The sequence below is a fragment of the Kogia breviceps genome, chromosome 14, assembly GCF_026419965.1.
Source record: "Kogia breviceps isolate mKogBre1 chromosome 14, mKogBre1 haplotype 1, whole genome shotgun sequence".
Classification (NCBI taxonomy): domain Eukaryota; kingdom Metazoa; phylum Chordata; class Mammalia; order Artiodactyla; family Physeteridae; genus Kogia; species Kogia breviceps.
In genome coordinates, this window is record NC_081323.1 from 86,549,476 (window position 1) to 86,575,120 (window position 25,645).

The 25,645-nt window shown below is 48.4% G+C and overlaps 2 protein-coding genes and 1 long non-coding RNA gene across 7 annotated transcripts in view; 1 reads left to right on the top strand and 2 right to left on the bottom strand.

The window, feature by feature from the left end:
* The first annotated feature begins 544 nt into the window (after nucleotides 1–544).
* RAC1 (Rac family small GTPase 1) lies at nucleotides 545–22,091 on the top strand. Its single transcript, XM_059036445.2, has 6 exons — nucleotides 545–857; nucleotides 10,807–10,878; nucleotides 13,333–13,450; nucleotides 19,318–19,380; nucleotides 20,109–20,268; nucleotides 20,461–22,091. Exons 1-6 carry the CDS (start codon nucleotides 823–825, stop codon nucleotides 20,589–20,591), a joined length of 579 nt encoding a protein of 192 aa, XP_058892428.1. The 5' UTR covers nucleotides 545–822; the 3' UTR covers nucleotides 20,592–22,091.
* Nucleotides 16,593–18,157, bottom strand: LOC136792504 (uncharacterized). Its single transcript, XR_010836387.1, has 3 exons — nucleotides 18,073–18,157; nucleotides 17,070–17,641; nucleotides 16,593–16,827 (listed from the first exon to the last, which is right to left on the bottom strand). It is a non-coding gene; the product is annotated as an uncharacterized lncRNA (long non-coding RNA).
* Nucleotides 18,887–25,645, bottom strand: part of DAGLB (diacylglycerol lipase beta) — a 32,571-nt gene continuing 25,812 nt past the window's right edge. For all 5 annotated transcript variants that reach the window (XM_059036419.2, XM_067012382.1, XM_059036420.2 and 2 more), the window contains one exon: nucleotides 18,887–25,553. In XM_059036419.2, coding sequence (XP_058892402.1) covers nucleotides 25,355–25,553 — 199 coding nt within the window. In that variant the 3' untranslated portion in view covers nucleotides 18,887–25,354. The remainder of the gene's footprint in view (nucleotides 25,554–25,645) is intronic.

Sequence of the window (25,645 nt, forward strand, 5' to 3'; positions counted from 1 at the left end):
AACTAGAGAAAGCCCGCATTTAGCAACGAAGACCGAACGCAGCCAAAAATAAATTAATTAATTAAAAAAATAAAAATAATTAAGAATAACTAGAAAATGCATATGCAAAGAAGGAAAGTTCAACCTATTTTTGGTTGAATGAACATTAGTTATCTCTGATTAATGGTAACGTGTATGGTCTTTTCTTTATAGTTCTAGGTTGCGAATTTTCTAGAAGGGCCTTGTCCCCACCTAAGTTATGGGGATCACAAAGAACAGATGTCCACCCCTTGGGCGGCTTCCGACAGGAGCTCGTCGCGGGCGCGAGGAGCCGGCTCCTGGAAGCCGGGGCCCCACCTCGAGGCCGAACTGGGCGGGCAGGGCGGGGCGGGGCCAGGACCGTGGCCGAACCGCACAAAGATGGCTGGCGGCCCGCCCCGTGCCCGGCTCCCGGAGTGCGGAGCCGAGCGCTCCCGAGCGTTCCCGAGCGCTCCCGAGCGCTCCCGAGCGTCCCCGAAGCCTAGAAGAACCCCGGGAGCCGCGCGGGCGGGAGCGGCCCCGCCTCGGAGCCTGGGAGCGGCGGCGCCGGGGCGGGGGAGGGGAGGCCGGATGTGAGTGGAGCGGCCATTTCCTGTTTCTCTGCAGTTTTCCCCAGCTTTGGGTGGTGGCTGCTGCTGGGCTCCGGCTTCCCGTCGGCGGAGGGCAAGGCGGCGTGGACAGCGGCCCCGGCACTCCGCGCCCCGCCGCCCGCAGCCGCGCGCCCGCCCGCCCGCCGCGCCCCGAGCTCTCCGATCCTCGCCTCAGCCCCCGGCCGCCGCCGCCGCGGCCCAGAGAGCGGCCCAGATGCAGGCCATCAAGTGTGTGGTGGTGGGAGACGGGTGAGTGCGCGGGCCGGCCCGGGGGTCGGGGGCCGGGGGCCGGGGGCCGGGGCTAGAGGCCTGGAGGGCGGGCGGGCGCCGCGGGCTGGCGTGGGGCCTGGCCGGGCCTCTCCGGGGCGGGGGGCGTGGGCCGCCACCCTCCCCGGGACCGGGCGGCGCGGGCCTAGTTCCGGCTTTTTTTTTTTTTTTTTTTTTTTGGTGTGTGTCGGGGGGAGGGAGGGGATCGGCGGCCGGAGGGAAAGTGAACTCCACCCTCCCGCTTTCTCCCCGGCCCGCTGACCGCCCGGCAGAACTCGCCCCGGGCCGCCACCCTCCCTCGTTTGCCTGTAGTTTGGGTGGGTTTAGGGAGTTGCCTTTTTTAAAAAAGGACCCCCTCTTGATTTTCCCATTAACCTCTCGAGTTTCATGGAGACCTTTCGTGGGACCCGGCGGTCCCAGCTCGGTCGTAGGGGAGGAATATGTGCACGGGCTGGTTGGGGGTGGATCCTAAACTGATTCGCCAGGGGGTGCCTTCCGCTTGTACTTAAGCCACTTTTCTGATTTTTTAAGGGACTTTCTGTTTGCTATTAAGGTGGGGAAACTTCTAGGATTTCTAGCTGCGAGGAGCTGGGTGTTCTTAAGACGGTTCCTTTCTCGGAACGTGGTGTGGTCATACATTTTAAAAAAAGGAAAGAAAGAAAAGGAAAGAAGAAAAAGCCGGCCTTCGTCTCCTGCATTAGGTTTGGGATGTAGCAGAACAGCCTCCCTGAGCCGGGCCGCCCTGTGACTCAAGGCAGTTCTTTTCACTACTGTCTGTGGTGGTTCCCGGCCCTAAAGGAAGACTTGTCTTAGGCAGTGTTTTCCACCCCTGGAAACAAGAATCTCAGTGTAATCCGAGCAAAATCGTGCGTCTCAGCATGGCTCGAGTACATGAGCGTTAACAAGGAAGCTCCAAGCATTACCACCAGTTGCAGCAAAGTCAATGCAACTGGTACCTATTTGGAGTCTTGTAAAGTCGAACGAAGAGTTCTGGCATCCCTGTACCCTAAACTTGTTATAAGGGCTGGTTTGCTTTTATGCCTCTCGATGAATTTATGAGTTCTCAGAGATCATTGTAAATTAGACATTTGACTTGTTTCTATAACTAATTCAGATCCATGAAGGACAGTCAAACAATGATTTTTTTTAAAAAAGATGCCCTCTGTGATTTGTCAGGCTCACAAATGTGAAAGATTATTGACACTTCATAGTTCTGTCTATATAATTAAAAACTGTAAGTTTCTATTTAGGAATATGTATAGTAGTTTTGTGTTTTTTTTAACCCTTTAAAAGAAAGCTTTAATTTGGGGGAAAATGTTAATTGGTTTAACAGTGAAATCACTAAATTCATTTAAATGAAGTTTTGATCCTTTTGCTACTGAATAAACTGAGCATATGTCACTGTCTTAGAAACATTTTAAATTATCTGAATTTCCTTTTAAAAATAATGCGGGGCTTCCCTGGTGGCGCAGTGGTTGAGAGTCCGCCTGCCAATGCAGGGGACACGAGTTCGTGCCCCGGTCCGGGAAGATCCCACATGCCGCGGAGCGGCTAGGCCTGTGAGCCATGGCCACTGAGCCTGCGCGTCCGGAGCCTTTGCTCTGCAAGGGGAGAGGCCACAACAGTGAGAGGCCCGCGTACAGCAAAAAAAAAAATAAATAAAAAATAAAAAAAATAAAAATAATGCGGAATCAGTAATATATACTAGGTTTTTTTTAAGTCATATTGCTGATAATCCATTACCTAATCCTAGAATGTAATATTCTTATTTGAAAAATTTAAAAACATAAGCACAGAAGACATTCAGTTTACTTAATTATACTTACAGACTATGGACCTCTACTGTTTGCCTCGGCTTGTTTATCTAGTCAAATACTTGTTGATTGCCTCCTGTAGGATCTGGATCCTTCCTTCGTATCCCCAACTCACCACTTACGGGGAAACCCTGAGCCTTATCACCGATCCCCCAGGAGAGGTGCCTCAAGGGGAAATTGTGAGGATTAAACAAGATGCTGGATATTAAGTGCCTCACAGGTGCCTGGCCCCTACTGAGTACTTAGTGCCAGCTGCCAGTATTTTTATTATTATTGCTGTTTCTATTACTCTGAGGCACCGCTAGGCTCTGTGGAAGGCGTGTTAGGCAATAAGACACGGTGACCTAGAGTTTTCTGTCAGTTTTTTAGTACTGTATTTGACACTGATATTGACATTAGAAGGGAAATGTACCATTACAAAAAAAAAATTGAGCTGTATTATTTTACTTTTTTTTTTTTTTTTTTGCGGTACGCGGGCCTCTCACTGCTGTGGCCTCTCGCGTTGCGGAGCACAGGCTCCGGACGCGCAGGCTCAGCGGCCATGGCTCACGGGCCCAGCCGCTGCGCGGCATGTGGGACCTTCCCGGACCGGGGCACGAACTCGTGACCCCTGCATCGGCAGGCGGACTCTAAACCACTGCGCCACCAGGGAAGCCCTGTATTACTTTAAATCAGAGCTAACATGTAGCAGACATGGCTTAAGTGAAAAATCTAGATATATACTTTTTCCATCAAAAATATTTTCCTGCTTTTATCTGAATAAACTATATTCCTGGTGGGAATGTTTTATTAAAAAATTGTTACAGGTGTAAGTGCGGGTCTAAATTTTGTGGCGTGAAAGTTGCTTAATGTGGAATTTCAGGCAGTTAGGGGCAGTTTAAGCACGGAAGGCAAACTGGTTGAGATTCCACAAATTGGAGGCTTCCTTGTTTTAAAAATATTCTTGGGAATTCTGGTTAAAGGCTCTGTCGTAACTGTATTATAATTAGCACCAATTAGCCTATATTCTTCTTCTTCTTTTTAGAACTTAGCTTCTGCCTCCGACATTTTTTTTTAAAAATTAATTAATTAATTAATTTTTGGCTGCATTGGGTCTTCGTTGCCATGCACGGGCTTTCTCTAGTTGCAGCGCGCGGGGGCTACTCTTCGTTGCAGTGCGCGGGCTTCTCATTGCCGTGGCTTCCCTTGTTGCGGAGCACGGGCTCTAGGCGCGCGGCCTTCAATAGTTGCAGCACGTGGGCTCAGTAGTTGTGGCTCTTGGGCTCTAGAGTGCGGGCTCAGGAGTTGTGGCTCGTGGGCTCTAGAGCGCAGGCGCGGTAGTTGTGGCGCACGAGCTTAGCTGCTCCGAGGCATGCGGGATCTTCCCGGACCAGGGATGGAACCCATGTCCCCTGCATTGGCAGGCGGATTCTTAACCACTGCGCCACCAGGGAAGTCCCCAAGCCTACATTCTACTAATGGATTATTTTCTATACACCAATTCAATTGGAATTGAGTATAAAATGTGAGGTAAGTTTTGATACTTTTTAATTGTGTTAATCCTTCTGTTGATCCTGATTCTGTTAGTCCTTCCTGAACATGGGGTTTGTCACTTTAATTTGGGGAACCTCTGCTCCACGATTTTCTCTCAGCCTTACTTAGGTAAGACAGCATCTCACATTTATGATCAGCCATATTTAAAATTTTTGGCTGCACTGTGCGGCACGTGGAATTTCCCCAACCAGGGATCGAACCCGTGCCCTCTGCAGTGGAAGCCCAGAGTCCTAACCACTGGACCGCCAGGGAAGTCCTGAACAGCCACTTCTAACCGTGCGTTGTTTCGGCTTTGCTTGCCTGGGAGGCTGGGGGTGAGTGACTCGAGCCCCCGCCCCGCATTTCACTCCAGGTGGCGCTAGTGGTGTCTCCAGCCCAGTGTCTGATTTAGACATTGCTGTCCAGGAATTTTTTTAGTTGAGCATGATAAATGCCTTCCATGATGTCATCTTGGTAGGAATGTATACCAGTTCCTGCCTACTTCCATTGAACAAGCAGTAATGGCGTGATCCATGAGTTTAAGTTTCTGCATTGCCTTCCAAATTTATGTTTAGTATTTGAATCTGATCTTGGTTGGTAAAATTCTGTGTAATGTGTTTTTTGTTGTTGTTTTAATTTCAGGTGATAATTCCAGCTAAAAGTTTGGGGTTGGGTTCAGTGAAGGAGTATCAGGAGTCCATTTTTAGAAACCAAAGCCACCCTTTATAATCTGTCTTTTGCAGTAGTCAGTTTATGTCTTTGTACTTCCTACTTTTTCACCTCTGCATCATCAGGTAGCTCTAACTTAGAACTGTAGTCTTCCTAGAAAGGAGATGTTTTACCAGGGATCCTGCTACCAGGGCAGTTACCACATGTCACCAGATGGAATTTTTTCTTCCAGAATCTTAACATGAAAAATGTCAAACATGGAAAAGTTGGAAGAATTGTGCAGTGAACACTCATATATCCACCACTTAGATTCTGTAATCAAGAGTTTACTCTATTTGCTTTATCACATGGGAACATGTTCCCATTTGGGGCGTAGTTTAAGAGGATTTGATAGAGAAGTTGATTTTGGAAGGAGAATGGGGGTGACACACAGTTAGATATAAATTCTTGGTTTTGAACTTTGCATCTTTAGCTGACCCGTGTAATCAGCTACCCCAGGGTTAGGTTTGGTGGTTCTAGAAGGACAGTCTGGAGTAACGGCTGCTTCAGATTTGAACTCTTATCGTAGGTGGCATCTTCAGCCTTGAGTGTTCTAGTAACTTCATTGTTGAGAAATCTGAACTTTTTGAAGCCTCCAGTGCTGATATGACTGTCTGTCTCTAAGTTGGTTGGAATGTCCCCTGTTGGTGGCAGAACATCAGAATTTCAGTTAGGGTTCTGTGTTTTTGCAGCACAGAAATCGCTGTGCTACAAAATAGAGCAATAAATTGCTCTATTAATCCATACATTTTCTGAACTTACTTTCTGCGTAGTCATACATTTACTGAAGGGCTGGTATCTTCAGTAAATGTATAACTGAAGCCCCCAAAACCCATTTCTTGGCATAAATTGAGGACTTTCATTCAGGGTCTTTCATTAATGCAATAAGTATAAATATATTTTGATACTTATAATTCACATTCCACTACATTCTATTAATTTGTTCTTAAGATCCTAGGTTCTTTTAGGGGTTAGGGGAGGGGGCATTAGAAGAGAGTCAGAAGTAACAAAATTCCAGTTATAAATAAGTACTAGGGATGTAATGTACTAACACTACTGTATGTTATAGATGAAAGTTAAGAGAATAAATCCTAAGAGTTCTCATCACAAGGAAAAAAAATTTGTTTCTATTTATTTAATGTACCTTTAAGAGATGATAGATGTTCACTAAACCTATTGTGGTAATCATTTCATGATGTATATAAGTTGAATCATTGTTAAACGCCTTAAACTTATATAGTGCTGTATGTAAAATATACCACAGTAAAACTGGGGAAAAAAAGATCTAGGTACTTTTAGACGGCAATACAGGCTCCTTATTTTGGTTTACAATAGTCATTGGAGAAATCTGGTTTTTCTGTCCTACTAAGATCAATTTATCTTTTTTATTTTTTTAAGGCAATGCAGGATCTGCTTTTTGAGTTTCCTGGAGCCCTTACTGTTTTCTTTTCTTCCTTCCTTTCTTTCCTGCTCCGGGTGGTGTGTGGCATCTCATTAGTTCCTCCATCAGGGCTCGAACCCATGCTCCCTGCAGTGGAAGCACAGAGTCTTAATCACTGGACCTCCAGGGAAGTCCATCCCTTATTTTTAAAAAAAAATAAATTTATTTATTTTATTTTTGGCTGCATTGGGTTTTGGTTGCTGTGTGTGTGGTCTTTTCTCTGGTTGCGGCGAGCGGGGGCTACTCTTCGTTGCCGTGCGAGGGCTTCTCATTGCAGTGGCTTCTCGTTGCAGAGCAAGGGCTCTAGGCGCATGGGCTTCAGTAGTTGTGGCACGTGGGCTCAGTAGTTGTGGCTTACAGGCTTTATTGCTCCGCGGCATGTGGGATCTTCCTGCACCGGGGCTCGAACCCGTGTCCCCTGCCTGGGCAGGCACATTCTTAACCACTGCACCACCAGGGAAGCCCCATCCCTTAATTTTTTAACGTGAGGAAATTGCCAGTGTTTCCAGATTTATCGATTTTTATGTGCTTTTAAGTTTTGGTTTATAGGTTTCAGGAAATAACACTGAAGTTTACCGAAAATATTTTAAGGAAAAGTTTTCCTTGAGGTTCTCCTAATGGAAAAATAAAGGACATAGTAGGAACATAATTTACTGGCTTTGGTCTTGATTATTTCTACAAGATAGAGCAGAGGCATAGATAGGTTAAAAAAAAGTGCTCAATCACCGTTAGATTAAAATGTTGTGTGATGACTCACTGTCACTTAAAACTTAAATATTTTCTATCTACATTGTCAACTTTGTGATCCGTAAAAGAACTAGTGACAGTTGCGATTATTTATCACAAATAAGATACTTCTTAAATAAAAAAAAGTTTATGTGAATGTTCTTCTAGTAGACTCATGTTCACTTTCTAGAGTTACGGCAACTTTCAAAGATTAAAGAGAGACCGAACCGAGTAGTCAAGTATATAAAATTGGAAATTCCAAAGCAAACAGTAACTTCCAGAAATTATGCAGCAGCATCAGTCAAGACTGACCAAATAACTGATTCCATTCTTTCTGTGGGGAAAAGCTGTGACTGTCTAGAGCCGATGTTGACTTTGGCCTCTAGCATTTATTTGTGGAGTGTGTTTAAAAGCGGTGAATAAATACACTAATGGGAGGTAAATAAGCTTTTCTTTTCATCTGTTTTTTAAAATTAAGTAAACATTTAAATCAAAGATTGGACATGTACTTATTTAAAAAGTCAGAATTTTACACTTTACTAATTTTCTTATAGAATACAGCTTTTTAGCAAATGATGATTGGTAATAAAATTTCATGTAGTATCAGATGATGCCAGTACCTTGAATTCCTTTACAGTTAAACCTTTCAAAAGATGAAGAAGCCTCAGCTGAAGGTAGAGTTTCAGGAAAAGAAATTTTGGAGCATTTAAAACACAGTTGGGGGGCTTCCCTGGTGGCGCAGTGGTTGAGAGTCCGCCTGCCGATGCAGGGGACGAGGGTTCGTGCCCCGGTCCGGGAAGATCCCACGTGCCGTGGAGCGGCTGGGCCCGTGAGCCATGGCCGCTGAGTCTGCGCGTCCGGAGCCTGTGCTCCGCAACGGGAGAGGCCACGGCAGTGAGAGGCCCGCGTACCACAAAAAAAAAAAAAAAAAAAAAAAAAAAAAAACCACAGTTGGGGGTATTTATAGTGATGGCTTTGTTCCTCATACGTATGGGAGAGACTTAGGGTCTTGAAGTGAAACTGTGATATTTTAACGTAACAGTTAAAACTTTTAGAGCTTCTTATCTTTGACATTAAGAGGCAATAACTATTAACATTTTTACACAACAACATTTGTAATTTTGAAAAGAGATTCACTTACCGTGGGCTTAGAGCCCACTCTCTTCCTCAGCTGCCACCTCCAGCCCCTGGCCAAGCCACGCTTCTGCCCCACGTCTCGGTAGCTCTTGGAGCGGCCCACTTCTCTGCACCCTGAAACCCCCTCCGCGGTCCAGGCCACCAGGGCTGGTTCCTGGAACACAGTGGCAGCTGCTTCCTTGTTTTCAGCCTCCAGTTTCAGCTTCTTCGGTCCTCTTTCCACAATCATCAGAGGCTTCTTCTAAAAATGCAAATCTAATGGTTTCTCGGCACCTAAAATCTTCTGTTACTTCCCGAGTAGGATCAAGGTCCAGGCTCTTAACGAGAAGAGGGGACAACTTCAGATTTCCCTCTGCCACTTCCCCCTTCCTCCTTCGCCCTTCAGTTTTACTGGGCTTCTTGTGGTCTGGGTCTCGCCATGTGCAGTTTGCCTAGAATGTTCCTCCTTGCTGTGTCCCCACTCCTCATCAGTCTCAATGACATTGCTGCTTCCTCTGCCCCCAAGACTAGGTTAGATCCCTTTGCTGTACATTTCCAGAGCATCTTTAGTAACACTTATCACACCTATAATTTTATGTAATGACTGCATTTTTCATTTTTTAGTTTAATAACTGCACAAGTTCCATTCATTGGAGATCTTATTCATTGCAGTATCTTTAGCACCTAGTGTACTTCTGGCATAGCACCCAATTTGTTGGTATAGATTGAAATTGCATTAATGCTCACAATAGTTTGGTGATGGAGTTGGTAGTTTTGCATCCATCTTACAATTGAGAAAACTGAGGCATAAGGAAGTTGAAACTTAACCAATTCCAGCCAGTAAGTGGTAGAGTTGGCTATGGGTCGCACATCCGGGACAATGACATATCTCAGACTCCTACTCATTCAGGGTTTTTTTTTTTTTTTTTTAACATTCTAAGCTTTTAACAAAATGTATGGCCAACGAGTCATTTCTGTTTAGAAAGCCTTTAGGAGTTGGACGCTAGCTGCTGCTGATGTCATGTTTGACTATGAGGTCTTTGGGGTGAGGGAGTTCCAGCTTTTGTTAAGCCTTGATAACGTTACGAGTGCAGCAAGTACTGGCAAGACCGCCTGGGCCTGTAATCTGCTCTTGCTGAGAGGTTTTTGCTAAGAGTGCAAGGAGAATAGAAAAGCACTTAACTTCTTTATTGTGAGTCCTAATTTATAGTAGTAGTTGAGATTGAACAGCAAAATCTTAACGACTCAGAACTCCAGTGTATCTCGTGACCTTGGTGAGCCAACAGAGGACAGCAGGGAGATGGGCCTGTGTAAGGAGCATTTATTCGGTGAGCCCTTGGGAGGCCAGGGCCTCTGAGAAGCCCCGGAAGCCACCCTGTGAATGTTGTAAAATTTGGAGAACGTGTGTTGGCTACTGGTGTAGTGATCGTCTGAATTTTTAGGTGATACCCCCCTGAAAAAATTTTCAAGTGGTTGGGAGACTTTCATCACTGCCCTGGCACACTGTATCTGCTTCCAGTTGTGCAGGAGGCCCTCTTGTCTCGGGAGTATTTCTACACTCTTCTCTGTTACTTCTCTTTGCAGCTGTTTGGGAAGTTTACTCCAGCGTCCCTGAGCCATTAATTAATATGTCGGGAACGTAATGTGTTAGCTGCTCTAAAAGTTTGTGGTGGATGTGAGGATGAGGCAAGGTGTCACGTGAATGCAGATGAATTAAAGTGAGAGCAGCTGTGTGTGGTGGTTGGTGACGAAGCACTCTCCTTAGAGAACAGTTATCACCGATGGCCAGAGGGAGGGCTTTAGGAAGGCGGTGGATGTGAGCTGCCACTCAGAGGTAGCAAAGTATATTACTTAGCAACAGAGTGGAAGCTGGGGAGGAAAGCTATGTTTGTATATTAGTATTCATCAAAATAATTTGAGGATAGATTTGCAGATTCTTGGATGAAAGCCTTCTAGAGATCTTCACAGAAGAGACTTTCAGTTTAAAAATACTTTTCCCGGGGACATCTCTCGTGGCGCAGTGGTTAAGAATCCGCCAGCCAATGCAGAGGACACAGGTTCGATCCCTGGTCCGGGAAGATCCCACATGCTGCGGAGCAACTAAGCCCGTGAACCACAGCCAGTGAGCCCGTATGCCTCAACTACTGAAGCCCACGCGCCTGGATCTCGTGCTCCGCAACAAGAGAAGTCACCAAAATGCCCGTGCACTGCAATGAAGAGTAGCCCCTGCTCGCCGCAATTAGAGAAAGCCCGTGCGCAGCAACGAAGACCCAACGCAGCCATCAATCAATCAGTCAATTTAAAATACTGTTCCTGTTCAACCTTGTGCTTATTATATTAACAAGTATTTCTTGACTACTAGTGCTAATACCTAAAGCCAAAACAGAGTGTGAAGCCTCTGGACTCTGCCTTTCTGAGTAGTTCTAGTTTGTTTACTTTAAATTTCAGGATAAAACTATGTGTAGTGTTAAATAAAAGGTTATAGAAACTGTTTAGGGCTAAGTACTTGATGTATACTTCTTGATTTTTCTATAAGTTATTTTCACCAAATAATGAAGTCTAAGACTGCATTCACGTTGACTAAGCAACTTACACTGTTTTTCTCTCTCTTTAGAGCTGTAGGTAAAACTTGTCTCCTGATCAGTTATACGACCAATGCCTTTCCTGGAGAGTATATCCCCACTGTGTAAGTATCCTGAGTCAAACTGGAAGTTAACTTGTCTGTGATACGTTGCTTTGGATTCTGTTGACCTTTCTTCTGCTCTGCCTTCCTTAATCCTCATGCAGACAGATGTGATTAATTTTCCTTTCAATCACTGAGGTCTAATTATAAGGTATTTGGACTTTTAAAAAATACTTAATCTAACGTAAAGTTTCTGCATGGCGATGAAGCACACAGCTTCCCTAATGGTTTCTAGTTGTTCAGGGAGTAAAAGTTAAACCACCTGTGAAGCACAGGGACTGGATAATATAAGAGTTCCCGGTAAGTTTGGCTTTCTGGGCTCTTTGTGTGAAGGGTCAAGGAACTGGAACAAAATACTCCATTATGTTTTAATTGGCCTTTTCTGGCAAGTAATCCAACGGTTACATGTCCCTGTTGAGTTATTGGGCTTTGGAATTGAAACCAGCGTGTGTGTGCGTGGTGGGGTGTAGAGTGGAGGGACAGGTGGGAGGACGGAATCAGCTACTGAGCTGCTTATTCCCTGTAGGCGGCAGAACTGGGCAGGGGTGGAAAAGTGCTTTTCTGATGATGGGGTTACCAGGGAGCCTCCTAGCGCACCGCCCTGCTGCCGGGAGCTCTGTCCTCGTGGCTGTGGTGCTGGGGGAGAGGAAACGCCTCCCTTCCCACTGTGCTCACCCCCCTCAGACACAACAGGAACACCTCAGTGTCCTGCGTGTGTTTTAATATAAGTGGGATCACGCTGTCCTGAATATATGGTGGGGACTTTCTTAATCTCCACACGTAGCTGGAGCTAAATCATTAACAGCTGTTACTGACTGAAGTGCTGTAGCGGACTTAACCACTGGTCACTTGGCATTGCAAACAGGGCTGGCTAAACATCACTGCACGTGCCTTTGTGCACATGTGATAGATAATTAGAGGAACTGTGGCAAAGCAAAGGAACAGACACTTTACACTCTGATAGATGCTGCCCAGTTGCTGTCCCAAAGGCTGTCACTTTGAGCAACTGTGACTGAAACACCTCCTTCATACATACTGTGGTTAACGTGAGTTGAAAAAAGTGACCTCACCATTTGCGTTTCTGGTCACTGGTGAGGTTAAAATCTTTTGAATGTTTACTGTCCGTGTATCATAGTCTTCTGTGAATTGCCTTTTGAAATCCCTTGCTTGTTTTTCCACCGAAAATTCTTCTTACTGATGGGACTTGTGTGTGTGAGACGTTTACCCCTCTGTCTCTCATTTGTCTTTGAACTTCGTTATGGCGTCCTCTGCTTTTTTATGTAAACATGCCATTCTGCCTTTTCCCTGAGTTTAATGTCTTATTAAAAATGTTCTGTAGGATTTTTGTAGCTGAAGTTTTTATTTTTCATTCATTTAGAGTTTATTTTTTGGTATGGTATGAGGCAGGAACCTGATGCTTTTTCACAGGTTGAAAAAAAAAAAAAAGTCCCAGTACCGTTTATTGACTAATCTATCATCTTCCCACCGAAGCAGGAGTACAGCATATGAAACCTTTTCTTTTTGAAAGCTGGTTTGGTCTTTAACTTTTATAAATCACAATGGAATTTACTCAGACCATGACCTTGCTGTCACAGTGTAGTAAGATCCTAAGTTTTAGTCTTAAGTATGCAAACACTAATTCTGGAATTCTATTTTAAAGGCTGATGTGTTGTATTCTGCTTGGCACTTGCCCTGGTTTACCTTGTGATGCCAGATTTTAATGAGCTACTCCATGGTACTCGCCGTAATTTTTTAATGTCAACCTTATTTTCCCCCTGTCAGCCTGTAGGCCTTCTAGGCTTCCTCTTCTGACAGTTAGACTAATCTGGGTGTAGCAGCCTCAATTAATTTCAATACCTGTGTGAACTCACTTTGAAAACGTTACACAGTAGCTTCTCAGATCCAGTTTGCTTTGCGTTTACCCTGCACTTTGGTCGCGGGGTGGATGGCCAAGGCTCACCTTGGGGGGGGGGGGTGCGTCTTCTGGAAACACGGCCAGTGCGGCCGTCCTGGCGCGCCCCCTAACTGAGAATGACTCACAGAGTGCCTGGAAAAGTCAACACGCGGGGTTTGAAAGGGATTAATTGTATATTTCTTCCTGGGGAGTAAAACCTTAATGTTCTCTTCATTAAAGGCACGCAGGTTTTTATTGCTGACAGCAGTTGTTTTGGTTAAATTTAGTAGCTTGTTCCTGTTTCTGGGGTGGTGTTCTCAAGCGCTGCCTTTGTTGCCCTTGCACTCCAGTTCCTGCTTTCCCTCTGCTTCTCAGCCCTTGGGAGGCCTCGCCTCGCACCTGCGGGCTGGACTGGGCTGGGCGTCTGCGGGCCTGGCCGCCTCTGGGCCTGCCTTGGCCTCCAGCTCTCTGCCCTGCAACCCCAGCCTGGGCCCCACTCAGCTCCCAGGTCTGTGCCTTGCGCTCCATGGCTAGAGACCAGCCATTTTCACTCTGTCCCACAGCTTTGACAACTATTCTGCCAATGTCATGGTGGATGGAAAACCGGTGAATCTGGGCTTGTGGGATACAGCTGGACAAGAAGATTATGACCGATTACGTCCCCTATCCTATCCGCAAACGGTAAGGAGCATGACTGATTTTTAGTTTGTTCTTTACAATTCCTGATTAATTAATTCATATCACCTCTGGCGTTGCTTATATTGCCATCTTTTGGGTGTATCAAGTAGTAACAAATAACGTTCAATTAGTTCAATAGTGAATATCTGCCTAGGTGCAAACCAGGATTTTGCTTTTTATTTTTTGAGCATTACCAGTTATTAACTGTGGCGCTGTGCGTTTTACATTCTTCGTGTAGTTTTAGGACAGCCGTGTGAAATAGTTACTGTTCTGTTTTGGCTAAATAGTTTTAAGAGCAATTAGTTTCCAGACTAGTTTGCTTTGTGACATTTTCATATACCACAGAATCAAATCAAGCAGAGTGAAGATTAAGGTTTCTTAAGATCAAGTTAGTAACTAATCTGACAGGTTTAATACTGTTTTTCTATAAAATACATGTTCATTTTTTGCAGCTTTAGTACCCTACATCTTCTCAATGTAGATTGAGGTTTTAGCTTTATAAAAATGTGTCCGCTGTGTCCAGTTAGAAAACTGTTAGATTGGGTTTGCTTGCCTATCAGCTAGTAGCTCGTCTCTCTACCAGAGCTAATTATATGGGGCAGTAGCTGGTGGACACAGGGTCAGAGCCACTTTTCTCTCAATAAGCAGTTGTCTTACTTGTATCATTTGCTTCTTGTTACATGTCTGTTCTTTGTTTTAAAAGTGCTTTTTAAAGCAGCTTTGGAGAGTTAGTGACCAACTGGTCAGGGCAGTTTGCACAGAGGCAGTTGAGTGAATTCCTCGGGTTCAAATTCCGCCCTCACCTTCCTCGCCCTGTGACCAGGCAGGTTTCTTCACCTCTAGTCCTGCCCCGTTCCTCGCAGGGCTGGATGAGTATAGATGTAGAGCGTAGAGCACGGAGAACAGCCCCAGGCGTGTCGCTGCTGTTGGGGCTCCTCCTTGTGTTTGTGTAGCTGTGCTGGTAGATGTGGGGAGGCCCTCGGTTCCGAGCTGCATCCAGAGGAGGGGAGGACGCAGGAGCTGCTCTCAGCGAGCCGGGCAGCCAAGAGGGGTTGGAGTCAGGGAAACATCCCGAGAAGACGGGCCTCTGCCCTTGCACTGATTTAATTCCCACTTTGTTCTCGGTTGGGGGGCGGGGAGTGTGAGTGGAAAGAACTAGTTAGTTCTAGTTTACCCAGATCTTGGTTTTTTTTGCTTTTGAAATACGGCTTTTTCCAAGCAAAACTTACTGTCTTTTCCATTTGCTTTCTGCTAGAGGAATTGCCAAGTTCCTTTCTTTCTCTTTCTTTCTCTTTCTCTCTTTCTCTCCTTCTCTCTCTCTCTCTCTCTTCCCTTCCTTCCTTCCCTTCCTCCCTCCCTCCCTCAGCATGCGGGATCTTAGTTCCCGACCACGGGTTGAACTCGCACCCCCGTGCATTGCAAGTGTGGAGTCTTAACCACTGGACTGCCAGGGAAGCCCAAGCACAGTTTCTTTGAGCTGTAGATTTTTGCTGATTGTCCTTTAGCTGAATTCTGGGAAGAGTGCTAAACAAAGACCAAAACCATAAAATGGGAGGCTTGAATTGGCTGGCTTCTCAGTTAATCTCCCGATAAAAGTTAACTATGATTATGTATTAAAAATCAGCCCATAGTCACCAAATGGTTTGAATTCGTCAGTATTTTTCAGTGGAATAGTTTCGGAAACTCCTCCATCCCCAGTGGGTGCTTGCTGAGGCCAGGTTTCAGAGGCATCTGCGTTGAGTGGTAGAGTAGGAGTCCCCAGTCAACTGGGTGCATCTGGGAGGCGGGCGTGTCTCTACTGAGAAATGAGAGCCGTCTGCTGTGACTCAGGGGGTCCGGGGCAGGCTGCGGCTTCTTCCTCTGAGGCGGTCACGCGCAGTAAGTCCAAGGTGACGAGGCAAGATCCCCACTTTGCAAGCTGAAGAACACCTAGATAAGTGACACATTGAATCAGGCTGTAGTGTGGAGGCCTGAAATCCAAGTGGGTGTTGTCCTTTCGGGGCCAGGACTTGAACTTTTCACATCCCATCTGGGGAAGGCAGTGGACCTGAACTGCAGTGTGTAACCCACCCCTCGCCAGCTTAGGAGCAAAGAGGGGCGGGCACCCAACTAGCAGTTAAAGCTGTGCCTGCCTGGACTCCTTTGGAGACGAGAGGGTTATCTTGGCTACTGAGGGCCGCCCCGAGCACTGAGATGCTGGGGCCTGGAGGGTCTCCTTCTTTGGGCCATGCTGTCCTGCCAGGAGGAGCGGACCCTGGAAGTGACAGGCTGGCACCCGGATTTCTTCTTGGCAAAGAGAAACCTCTGAACTTTGTAGTAAGTGAAACCCGGTCTCTGGTTTGCAGGCCTGTTTCTGTGGCTCATCCATGACTCTGCCCTGACCTACTCCTGAAGGGCCAACTGGATGATTTCATACCAAGATCTCCCCACTCTCTAGGTCTTCGTGACCTACAACGAGACGCGTGTTTCCTGTGGTCATTTAATCTTGGCATCCTCTGTGTAGCTGAGTTAAAACTGTTTACACCATTAGCTTCCACTTGGTTCTCCAAAAGGTGGCGGGCACAGCGTCGTCATTCTGAGCGGTGAGGTCCAGCCCCCTCATTCTCCTGGGAGAGGCTGGTCCGTTTGCGGATGGCGCCACTGGCAGGCGGGCAGGAGCGCCAAGGGCTGCTGTCATTTTGGGGCCCGCAAGGGAGATCGGGCTGCGGCACGGGAGTCGAGGTCGGTGGAGGCCCAGGGGTGTCTGGTGTGGGGAGGACAGGCCGCCACGGAGGGAGGGTAGCCTTCAAACCCAAGGGGGGATGGGCCTGAGACCCAGGACAGCAGCTCAGAAGGAATGATGCCGCTCCGGGACATGGAGCGACCCTGTGAGGAGGGCTGAGGGCAGGAGGACAGCGCGAATGGCGTGTGGGGCGTCGGGCCCGGGGCGTCAGGTCGGAGGGCGTCGGGCCCGGGGCGTCAGGTCGGAGGGCGTCGGGCCCGGGGCGTCAGGTCGGAGGGCGTCAGGTCTGGGGTGTCGGGCCCGGGGCGTTGGGCCCGGGGCGTCAGGTCGGAGGGCGTCGGGCCTGGGGCGTCGGGCCCGGGGCGTTGGGCCCGGGGCGTCAGGTCGGAGGGCGTCAGGTCTGGGGTGTCGGGCCCGGGGCGTTGGGCCCGGGGCGTCAGGTCGGAGGGCGTCGGGTCCGGGGCGCCAGGTCCGGGGCGTCGGGCCGGAGGGCAGAGCGGGATGGACTGGGCGCTGGGCGGTTAGTCGTCAGCGCGCGCTCGAGGTGTTTTCTTCAAGCCGCGTTTGGGCTGGAGGCAGGAGGAGAGGACGGCATAGGCAGACGGGGTCACGTTAACGTAGAACGGAAAGCACATTTCTTCTCCATCAGAAAGATGTTCTGAAAGATGGAAAAGGGTAGAACAGATGTGGTTAAAGGATATTTTGAAGCTGAGTTTTTGTGGCCGATCCCCATGAGTCCCTGTATCACAGTGACGCTTTGGCATCACTTCAGGGTCTCGGGAGGACCAGGCTTCAGAAACAGCCCACGGATGAAATCAGGATAGTTAGAGAAACTTTAACATTCTCTTTAAATTGTAAATCAGAGAAGCTTGAGTGAGATGAAATTAAAAGTTGTCTCGCCTGTCTTTCTCTTGATTCTAGAATTCCAGGTTCTCTGTTGCTGAAGAGTAAGTCTTCAGTTCTTATTGGAACAGAGGAGTGAATTGAAAGCACAGGGATACGCGCTGGAAGTGCGGTCACTTCTGGGCGGCCCCTGCACGCACACGGGGGCGGGAGCAGTGCTGTCCTTTCGGTAGAGCAGGTCCCTGAATCGGAGCCGCACTCCCGTGAGGTCACAGCGCTCACGCCCGGCCGCCTTCCTGGACAGCGTCTCGGCCGAGAGGCCTGCTGTGCTCACGGCCGCGTCTCCCGTTGGCTCCAGCTGGGCTCCTGTCTGCGAACTTGGCCGGAGAGCTTTGAGCTTTGAGAAGTGTGCCGTTGCTGGTGGACGCCCTCGCTGAGGGTGGGACGCCCCTCTGGCACGTCCTTGCTGAGCGGAAGCCATGGGCTGCCTGCTGGGGAAGGAGTCTCCCTGTGCCACCACAGGTTGACGGCGCGCCTCCGTCTCCACCGTCTCTGACCTTCACAGGGTGACGGAGCGATTCAGCGCCTGGCGTTATAGACCCTCTAGATCATCATCTGCTTTTAGATCCCTTGGGAGGGTTGAGACAAAATTCAGACGAACAATAGGTAACTGGTTATATTGATTTTCTTCTCGCTTTTTACTAAACTCAAACAAAGTTCTCATGCATTACTAGGTTGGAGAAACGTATGGTAAGGATATACCCTCCAGGGGCAAAGACAAGCCGATTGCCGTATGTAAAACTTTCAATCGACTTCAGTTTCAAGCTTTATCTGTTCTCTCATTTCACTTAGTTTTCCTAGGATTTCCTATTGAGCCTCACGTTCCTTGGGTGTTTTATATTTAACGCACTCAAGGTTGGGGTTTTGCCTGACAGTTTACCTACTGGCTTGAATCAGAGCAGTGTGTGAACCGCTCTCCTCCCCCTCCCAGGGGACAGGAGGGGCTGTCGTGAAAGGGCCCCTGTCCAGGCTGGTTGGGGAAGGAGTGCGGAGGCTCTACCTGGCAGCTCACGTGGCCCGAGTGCTTGGCGGGAGCGGGACTAACCGCGCCGTGGGCCCTCCTTCCTCCCGCTTCGGTGTCCGGTGTCCGGGGCAGGGCCTGGCGGGCGGGGCTGCGCAGCGCTGGTGAGCTAACCCACCCCCGCTTTGAGGTGCTGTGATCAGCCCAGGTGCCGAGATGCCGTGGTGATTCTTGGACAGGCTTGTGCATGTGCTAGCATTTTCAGTGTCATTTCGAAAAGCTATTGTGTGGGATGTTTCTTCCCTTTCAGGTACAAGATATCAGCTGGGTGATCGAAAGGTTACCTTGGGAACTGTGTGCATTTCACAGAGTAGCCTAATTGCCTTTTTCCAGGGAAGTGTTTCATAAATCTGGCATTTTAGAAACTCTCAGGCATTTTTTAATATGGGTAAATATTTAAATTTCCCTTTTTCTTTTTTGGCCACGTCTCATGGCATGTGGGATCTTCATTCCCGGGACCAGGCATCAGACCTTTCCCCCTCTGCAGTGCAAGCGCGGAGTCCTAGCCACTGGACTGCCAGGGAAATCCCAAATTTCACTTTTTACCCAATACGGTGCACGTTTTCCGGAGGCGCCGCTTGGGTCTGAGAAGCTCCGACAGCTGGCAAGACGCCACTTACATACCAGAGTGTCCTCCCTCCCAGGGGGACGTGCCTGTCGAGCGAATTCCTGAGACCCGGCTCTGTGCCTGGGACTCTGGCGGCAGTTCTTTAAGACGCAGTTTAGTTGGAACCCAGTGACCATCTAAAGATGTACTTTAGATTCTGATGGGAGCGTAATGAAAAGCATACCATTTGAGGATAACAGTTTTTAATTTGAATCTGCTTTTGACGGACTGAAACCAAGTTTTATAGAAACATTGCATAGTACCTGACACTCGCCTTTGTCCCCATGTAGTGACAGCATTAAGTTAGTTCCCGGTGGCAACTGGGAAGGATGGATAAAGAGGCCTCCCAGGGGTCTAAATTCGATGTCGGGTAACTTCTAGCATATTTCGCCCTCCACTCCCCTTCTCACCGGCAACTGGCGCTTCACATGCTGGTTCTGGTCTGGGAGTGTCTGACTACACCGCAGGGGTGTCAGGGAGAAGGCTTGCCCCACGGTTGCTGGTGCACAGCGTATGCCCTGGTCCCATGCTTCCCTCCCAGCAGCACTCGGGAAGCGAAGTGCATTCCTCACTGTAAGACCATTTTCTAAACACCTCCCTGTGTTTTCTTTTTATAGGATGTATTCTTGATTTGCTTTTCTCTCGTGAGTCCTGCATCATTTGAAAATGTTCGTGCAAAGGTAAGTGGGATTTTTTAGAAAAATATTTTGTTACATAATGTCACTCTCAGGAAGAAACATTAAAAAATAAAATACCATTTACTGATAGAAACTTTCAGTTATTTAAGTTGACTTTAGTAATTCTACTACTTAGGTAATTTTTTACATAAGTAGTCAGTTTTTTCGGTACATGACTTGAGTATGCAGAGTTCTAAAGCCTCGAGGTCTGATTCAGAAGTGCCGTGTTCTGGTTAAAATAATGAAGCACTTCGGAGTTGGTCTAATAAAAATAATGACCATACTTTCTACTCTGGCATCTTTCATGAACGTAGTGAAAATGACGGGTGAGAGGCCCTTCAGCTGGGATCGGGGACGTGTCTGGTGGGGGTAATGGCGGCAGAGCTGAGACCTGGGTCCAGATAGTTTTATTCTCATCCTTGAATACGTAAGGGATTTTGAGATGACCTAAGAACCTGGCCTGTTTTGCCACAAACAAAGCAGTTTGTGGGGGGCGGGGGTCTTCCCTCCTCTCTCATGGACAAGTAGAGCCGTCAGTAGGGCTGTGAGTCCTGGGCTCCCGGCTGGCTAGGCACACGGCGCAGCCGGTCGGTGGTTCTGGAGGGTGTGAGCGAGGCGAGGGGTTGCGGTGACCAAGTGGCTGGTTGGTGCAGTTGGGCGCCTGTGTGGACACAGTTCAGGCGAGGGCGGCTCCCAAGGAGAGGCTGACCGCCGCCTCTGCTGGTGCCTAGTGGTACCCGGAAGTGCGACACCACTGTCCCAACACTCCTATCATCCTGGTGGGGACGAAACTTGATCTGAGGGATGATAAAGACACGATTGAGAAACTGAAGGAGAAGAAGCTGACACCCATCACCTACCCGCAGGGCTTGGCCATGGCCAAGGAGATCGGTATGGAACCCCCTTGTCATGTCTGCTTTGCCCGCGTTTTTATTTTCGTGATGGAGGCCGCAGTCCTGCCTGGGGAAGTGGACTCGGGGTCTGGCTTGCCTTTCGGGACCCTGCAGAGCAGGGCCCTCGGTGCCATGTCAGGGTGGGGGGCGCCCCCGTTCTGATCTGAGGGTGAGGCTGTGTTTCCCACAGGTGCCGTCAAATACCTGGAGTGCTCAGCGCTCACGCAGCGAGGTCTCAAGACGGTGTTTGATGAAGCTATCCGGGCGGTTCTCTGCCCGCCCCCCGTCAAGAAGAGGAAGAGAAAATGCCTGCTGTTGTGAAGGTCCAGGCCCCTCCCGCCTGTCCCGTCCCCCAGGACCCTTTGTACGCTTTGCTCAAACGGTGGAGCCTTCGCACTCAATGCCAAGTTTTTGTTACAGATTAGTTTTTCCATAAAACCGTTTTGAACCAATCAGTAATTTCTAGGTTTTGTTTGTTTAAAGTGTAAGAGTTCAAACTTTCACATTCTATTAAAGTTTAGCCCCCAAATGACAAGCTTCCTTAAAGCCTTATTTTTCAAAGCCCCTATTCTTGCTCAGATTAAGAGTTGCCAAAATACCTTGTGAACTAAGTTGCATTGTTGGGCTAAGAACACTAAGCACTAAACCGCTCAAAGACCTTTGTCTGGAAGAGACTAGCTTCTGAGGCAGGAGATGCAGACGCTCGCTAAGGAGTTTCAGACGCGAAGAGCGGTACAGCCTCCTTCCTGAAACGTTGCCATTTAATGCGTCCTGATTTACCAGCCCACGTTCACAACCTAACACTGTACTGTACATCATGATGAACGAGTGTAACGGCTCAGCTCTTTGGATCAATCTTTTGATTTCGTAGTGAGATTTTTTAAACAAATTAGTGTATTAGCTTTTGTGAGATTTTGAACAGAGCTTTTACTCCCGTGCTCCCTCCGGTGAGGCATTCCGCTCTGGCCGTGGGTGCACTGGGTGGAGTGTGTGGAACACTTGTGATCAGAGGATAAAGACAGTATTTTAACAAAATATGGAGATTAATTTACACTACATTGTATACGTAATAATTAAACTATTAAAAGTGTCACGGGTAAACGTTTTAAAAGGTTAATTTCTGTCAAATGCAGTAGATGATGAAGCAAGGCCGGTATTATCAGTAAGTGTTTTCTTAAGCTTTTCCTTTTCCTCAGACGTGCCCATCCCTCCTGAAATTGGGCATTTCATCCATCTTTGACCTCATCATTCTCATAGTTGCTAACTTAGTAAGTGCTTTTCTTATAGAACCCCTTCTTACTGAGCAATATGCCTCCTTGTATTATAAAATCGTTCCGAATATGCATTAGAAAAATTTTTTTGTAGATTAGTAAAAGTGCATTCCTGTCTTCATGTTACCTTATCCAAAGCTAGTAAGTGCTTTCTTTGGTTTTCTAGTAACTAGGTGTAAAAATCCTATGTTGCAGCTTTACAGTTTTAAAAATAGATATTCTTAAACTGTAAACCCTGCCAGATCACCGACACTGCACCTGGGCTAAGAACACTGACCGCCTCTTGCCTCGCAGCGTGCACACGCTTCCTGTCCTTGCCCTAACGATGTTCCTTGGGGTCTGTGAGGTTCTGTCCACCCCGTGCTCGTGCTAACGAAGTTCTGTACAACTTACCCACTGGCAAGAATACGAGCTTGGACCTTTCAACCACTAGAGCAAAATTTTTTAAATTGACAGTTGCAGAATTGTGGAGTGTTTTTACATTGATCTTTTGCTAATGCGATTAGCAGTATGTTTTGCATGTATGACTTAATAAATCCTTGAATCATGATCGCTAATACTGGAGTTCTTGAGAGCTTGGGGAGACCGGCTGGGGTATGTGTGTGTTTGCCTCCCTGTAAAGCCCTGGGTCGTTGAATGTTCATTTCCAACGCATGTTTTCATGGTGGGGGGACAGGGAGCAGTCCCTCTACAGGGAGAAGATGGAGGAGCCAGCAAACAAGGAGGGGCCGTTGAGTGACATTCGGTTTGAGACCTGGCGAATGTTGGCGAGACTCATGTGATGTCCACGCAGAGACGTGTGTCAGCATCTCGGGCCAGAGCTACGGGCTGAAGATACAGATGTTGGAACCCAAGCTGGCAGCCTGGTAAGGTGGAGACTGACGCTATGACTTTAAGATCCTTTCTGGAGCCTAAACTTACACTATCAACAGTTCATGTTAGAAGCAGTTTCTAAAATTTTCTTTTTTATTGCTTGGAAGAGTTTTTTTTTTTTTTTTTTAAACCAAAGGTAAATAATGCAGTTTAAAGACCAAATCTAAAGGTTTGCTACAAAAAGAGCAGTCTTCCCCCTTCGCACCCTCCCCAGACGCACCCGTTTTGAGTTCTCTTAGGCAATTCTTCAGACTCGTCTTCCCATGTCTAAAGCACAGGCTTGCTGTTTTCTCGTTTACTTACCAGGTCGCTGGTTCATCATAAAAGGATGGAACCCAGGAGCAGCCAGATGAAGAGATGTAGAGGGCAAGGTGTGAGGAAGGCTGGGCGCTTCCCACGTCTCCACGCGCTCCCCGACCCGGAAGCTCTCCAAACCAGTCCCTTCGAATTTTCTGGAGGCTTCCATTCAGTCACTGGCCGTTGATGCCTGATTGAGCTGTCAGCCCCTCCCCTCCCCTCCCCGGGGCTCAGGCTAAGCTCTGTGCCACCACCTCCCCGGTGGGGATGCGGTGGCTCTTAAGCAGCCGTAACCCCAGCCCGTCGGTACCGTTGTCTGCGTCGGTGCTGATATCCAGCGTCTGTATTACCAACTGCCGCGTAAGCGCTCAGGGCGGAGCCGTGTGCCAACAGCCGGCCTCTTCTGCACACCTCTGGTCTCTTCTGGAGTACTAGTTTATTTGCTTTGTTTTCTGTGTACTCGATTAACTTAACTGTGCCTTTTCCATCTGTTGTCTGAATCCTCAGGACATTCGGATGTATCACGTGTTTCTTCAGTTTTCATTTCCCTAAAGGCACAGAGCCCTCTGACCACCACTTCTCTTACGTGCTGATCTTTTATTTTCTACATAACTCCTTGTTTTCTAATTTACTTTCTCTCACCTTGATGGACAGATTCTCCAAGAGCTTCCCGAGGAGTATGTGGGTCATCTGTGTTTTTGAGAACTTGTATCTTTGAAAATAACTTCATTCTAACCTGATACTTTTTGGCTGGGTCTGAAGTTCCAGGCTGGAAATAACTTCCCTTCGGCCTTTTGAAGGCAGCTCTCCCCCATCCTCTTGGCCGTTTGCACTGCAGGGGGCGGTATGTTTATGTCCACGTCTTGTGGGGTCTGCCCTTGTGTCTTCATGTCCTGGGTGGATCTTTGTCTCCCGTACCCTGTGCTTGGTGGGCCTGTTCTGTCTGGAAGCTTGTCTCCCATTATTCAGGTATCCCTTTCCCAGCTGCTTTTGATTTCATTTTTTATACTTTTCATGTCCAGGAGTTCTTTTTTCCCTAAGTACTATCTTTCAGCCTTGTGGCTCAGTTCCGTGGTTGCAGCACTCTGTCCCCAAGCTGTGTGCAGCTGGAAGGGCTGGGAGCTTCTCCTGTGTCTGTTTCCTTTGGTCCTTTGTTCTCCAGGTGTCTGGCAATCCCTGGCTCGTGCTGGAACACTGAAAACTAAAAGGCAGGCCAGACGCTGAGCACGTAGGTGGGCCACGCCAGGGCAGTGTGGTTCAAGGTGCTGAAGATTGCCTTCCTTTCGGCCGCTAGGAACGTACAGGAATTATGTTCAGACACGAAACTTGTAGCAGTTGGATGTCACCGCGGCCTTTCAGTCAGAGACCTTTGCAGGTTTTCAAAAGCTAAGGTGGTATGGCTGGGACAGCTACTAGGCCCTGAGGGGGTAGGTATCCCTAGAGGTCTGATTTCCTTGGAGCATCTTCTTGAAGGTTCTGGGAGCCAAGTGGGAGGAGTTGTTCTACTGCGCGCTGGTGCCCGGCGCCCCCTCTACCCCGAAGCAAGCGAGGAGCCAGATTGCTTCCAGCCGTCACTGTGGCCGGTCCCCGCTGTCTGCTTCACGCCCGGGTCCGAGGTGCCTGGGGCATCTGGTTTGTAGACCGGATTTCTTCTTGTCTTTCCTTCCCCACTTCACCCAGGTGTCTGCTTACCTCTGGCCATCTCATTGTTCCTGTTTCTTCTTCCCCCCGTCCCTGTGGGTTTAGGCTTTCTAGAGGGATCCCGTTACTGTCATTTTACAGGGTTTGGATCGGGGCTGGAGTGCAGTCAGACGCCTGGGCAGCCCTCAGGCTTTAGCCAGAGCTCCAGGGAGACCTAAGACTCCATCTTGTTTACGGTGGACAGAAAAAAGATGTTTCAAACAGGACTGTTGTAAAACTACCCAGTAAAATAGACCTTCCCAGAAACACCCACTGGAAGAGTTCATGGCTGTGCAGGCACTCCTGATATGTAAGTGCTTTTTTTTTTTTAAACTCTGAACCCACTGGCCGCCCCCCCGCAAATGTCCCACGAGGACGGGGCCAGCGCCCCGAGGCTGGAGAAACGAGCAGCGTGAACGGGGAACGGGGCGCTCGGGGCAGGAAGAGCAGCCTCGGCTCGCTTCCCCGACCTGCTCTTGTCCGATTCCCAGTCGGAGCTCGGCTGACCCTCGCCTAGTGCCCCCAGGACAGAACGCCAGTCTGCACCCTCGCAGCTGATACGGAGTTTGTGCAGGCGGGGAGGTCCGGCTTGCAGAAGACACTGCACACCTGCGTGCCAACTCCTAAGGCAGGACCCTGTCACTGAAAAGGTGGCCTGAGGGGCGGGCGCCTACAGATCGGTTAGGGCCTTAAACCTGGCCGCGGGACTCTGGGAATCAGCAGGCCTGCAGGAAAGGGCGTCACGCCCGCTCAGTCTCGGGGGGCCGTCACCTCAGTGCTCTCCTGGCTCCTGATTGTGTGACTGTTGTGGTCAGAAGTATTTCTCAAATCAGTCATTCAGGAGACCACTGAAATCCGATCGATGGACATCCAGGTATTGGCGTCGCGGGAATCACTCAGATGTTAAGTCACTGTCGGAACAAGAGTGGCATCCACGGCCCGAGCAGCTCCCAGTTGCCCTGGTTACGCCACGTCCACGCTGGAGCCTCCCTGGGTCGGACAGGAGACACAGGCGGCCCTGCCGGACACCACGCTGTCCAGGGCTCTCATCAGGATGTCGGGCATGTGGTCTGTTAGCATCTTGGGGCCGATGAGTATTTTGCTGAATTCCGACTCGTGTGACCATTTCACGCTGTACTGAGCAGCAGCATAGCAGGAAAACCTGAAAGGGGAAAAGCTGAGCATCTCTTCAGGTCTTGCCCCCGAGTCTCCCTTCACCGCTCGTGGGTGGCTGACCGCGTCAGGCCCGCCGCA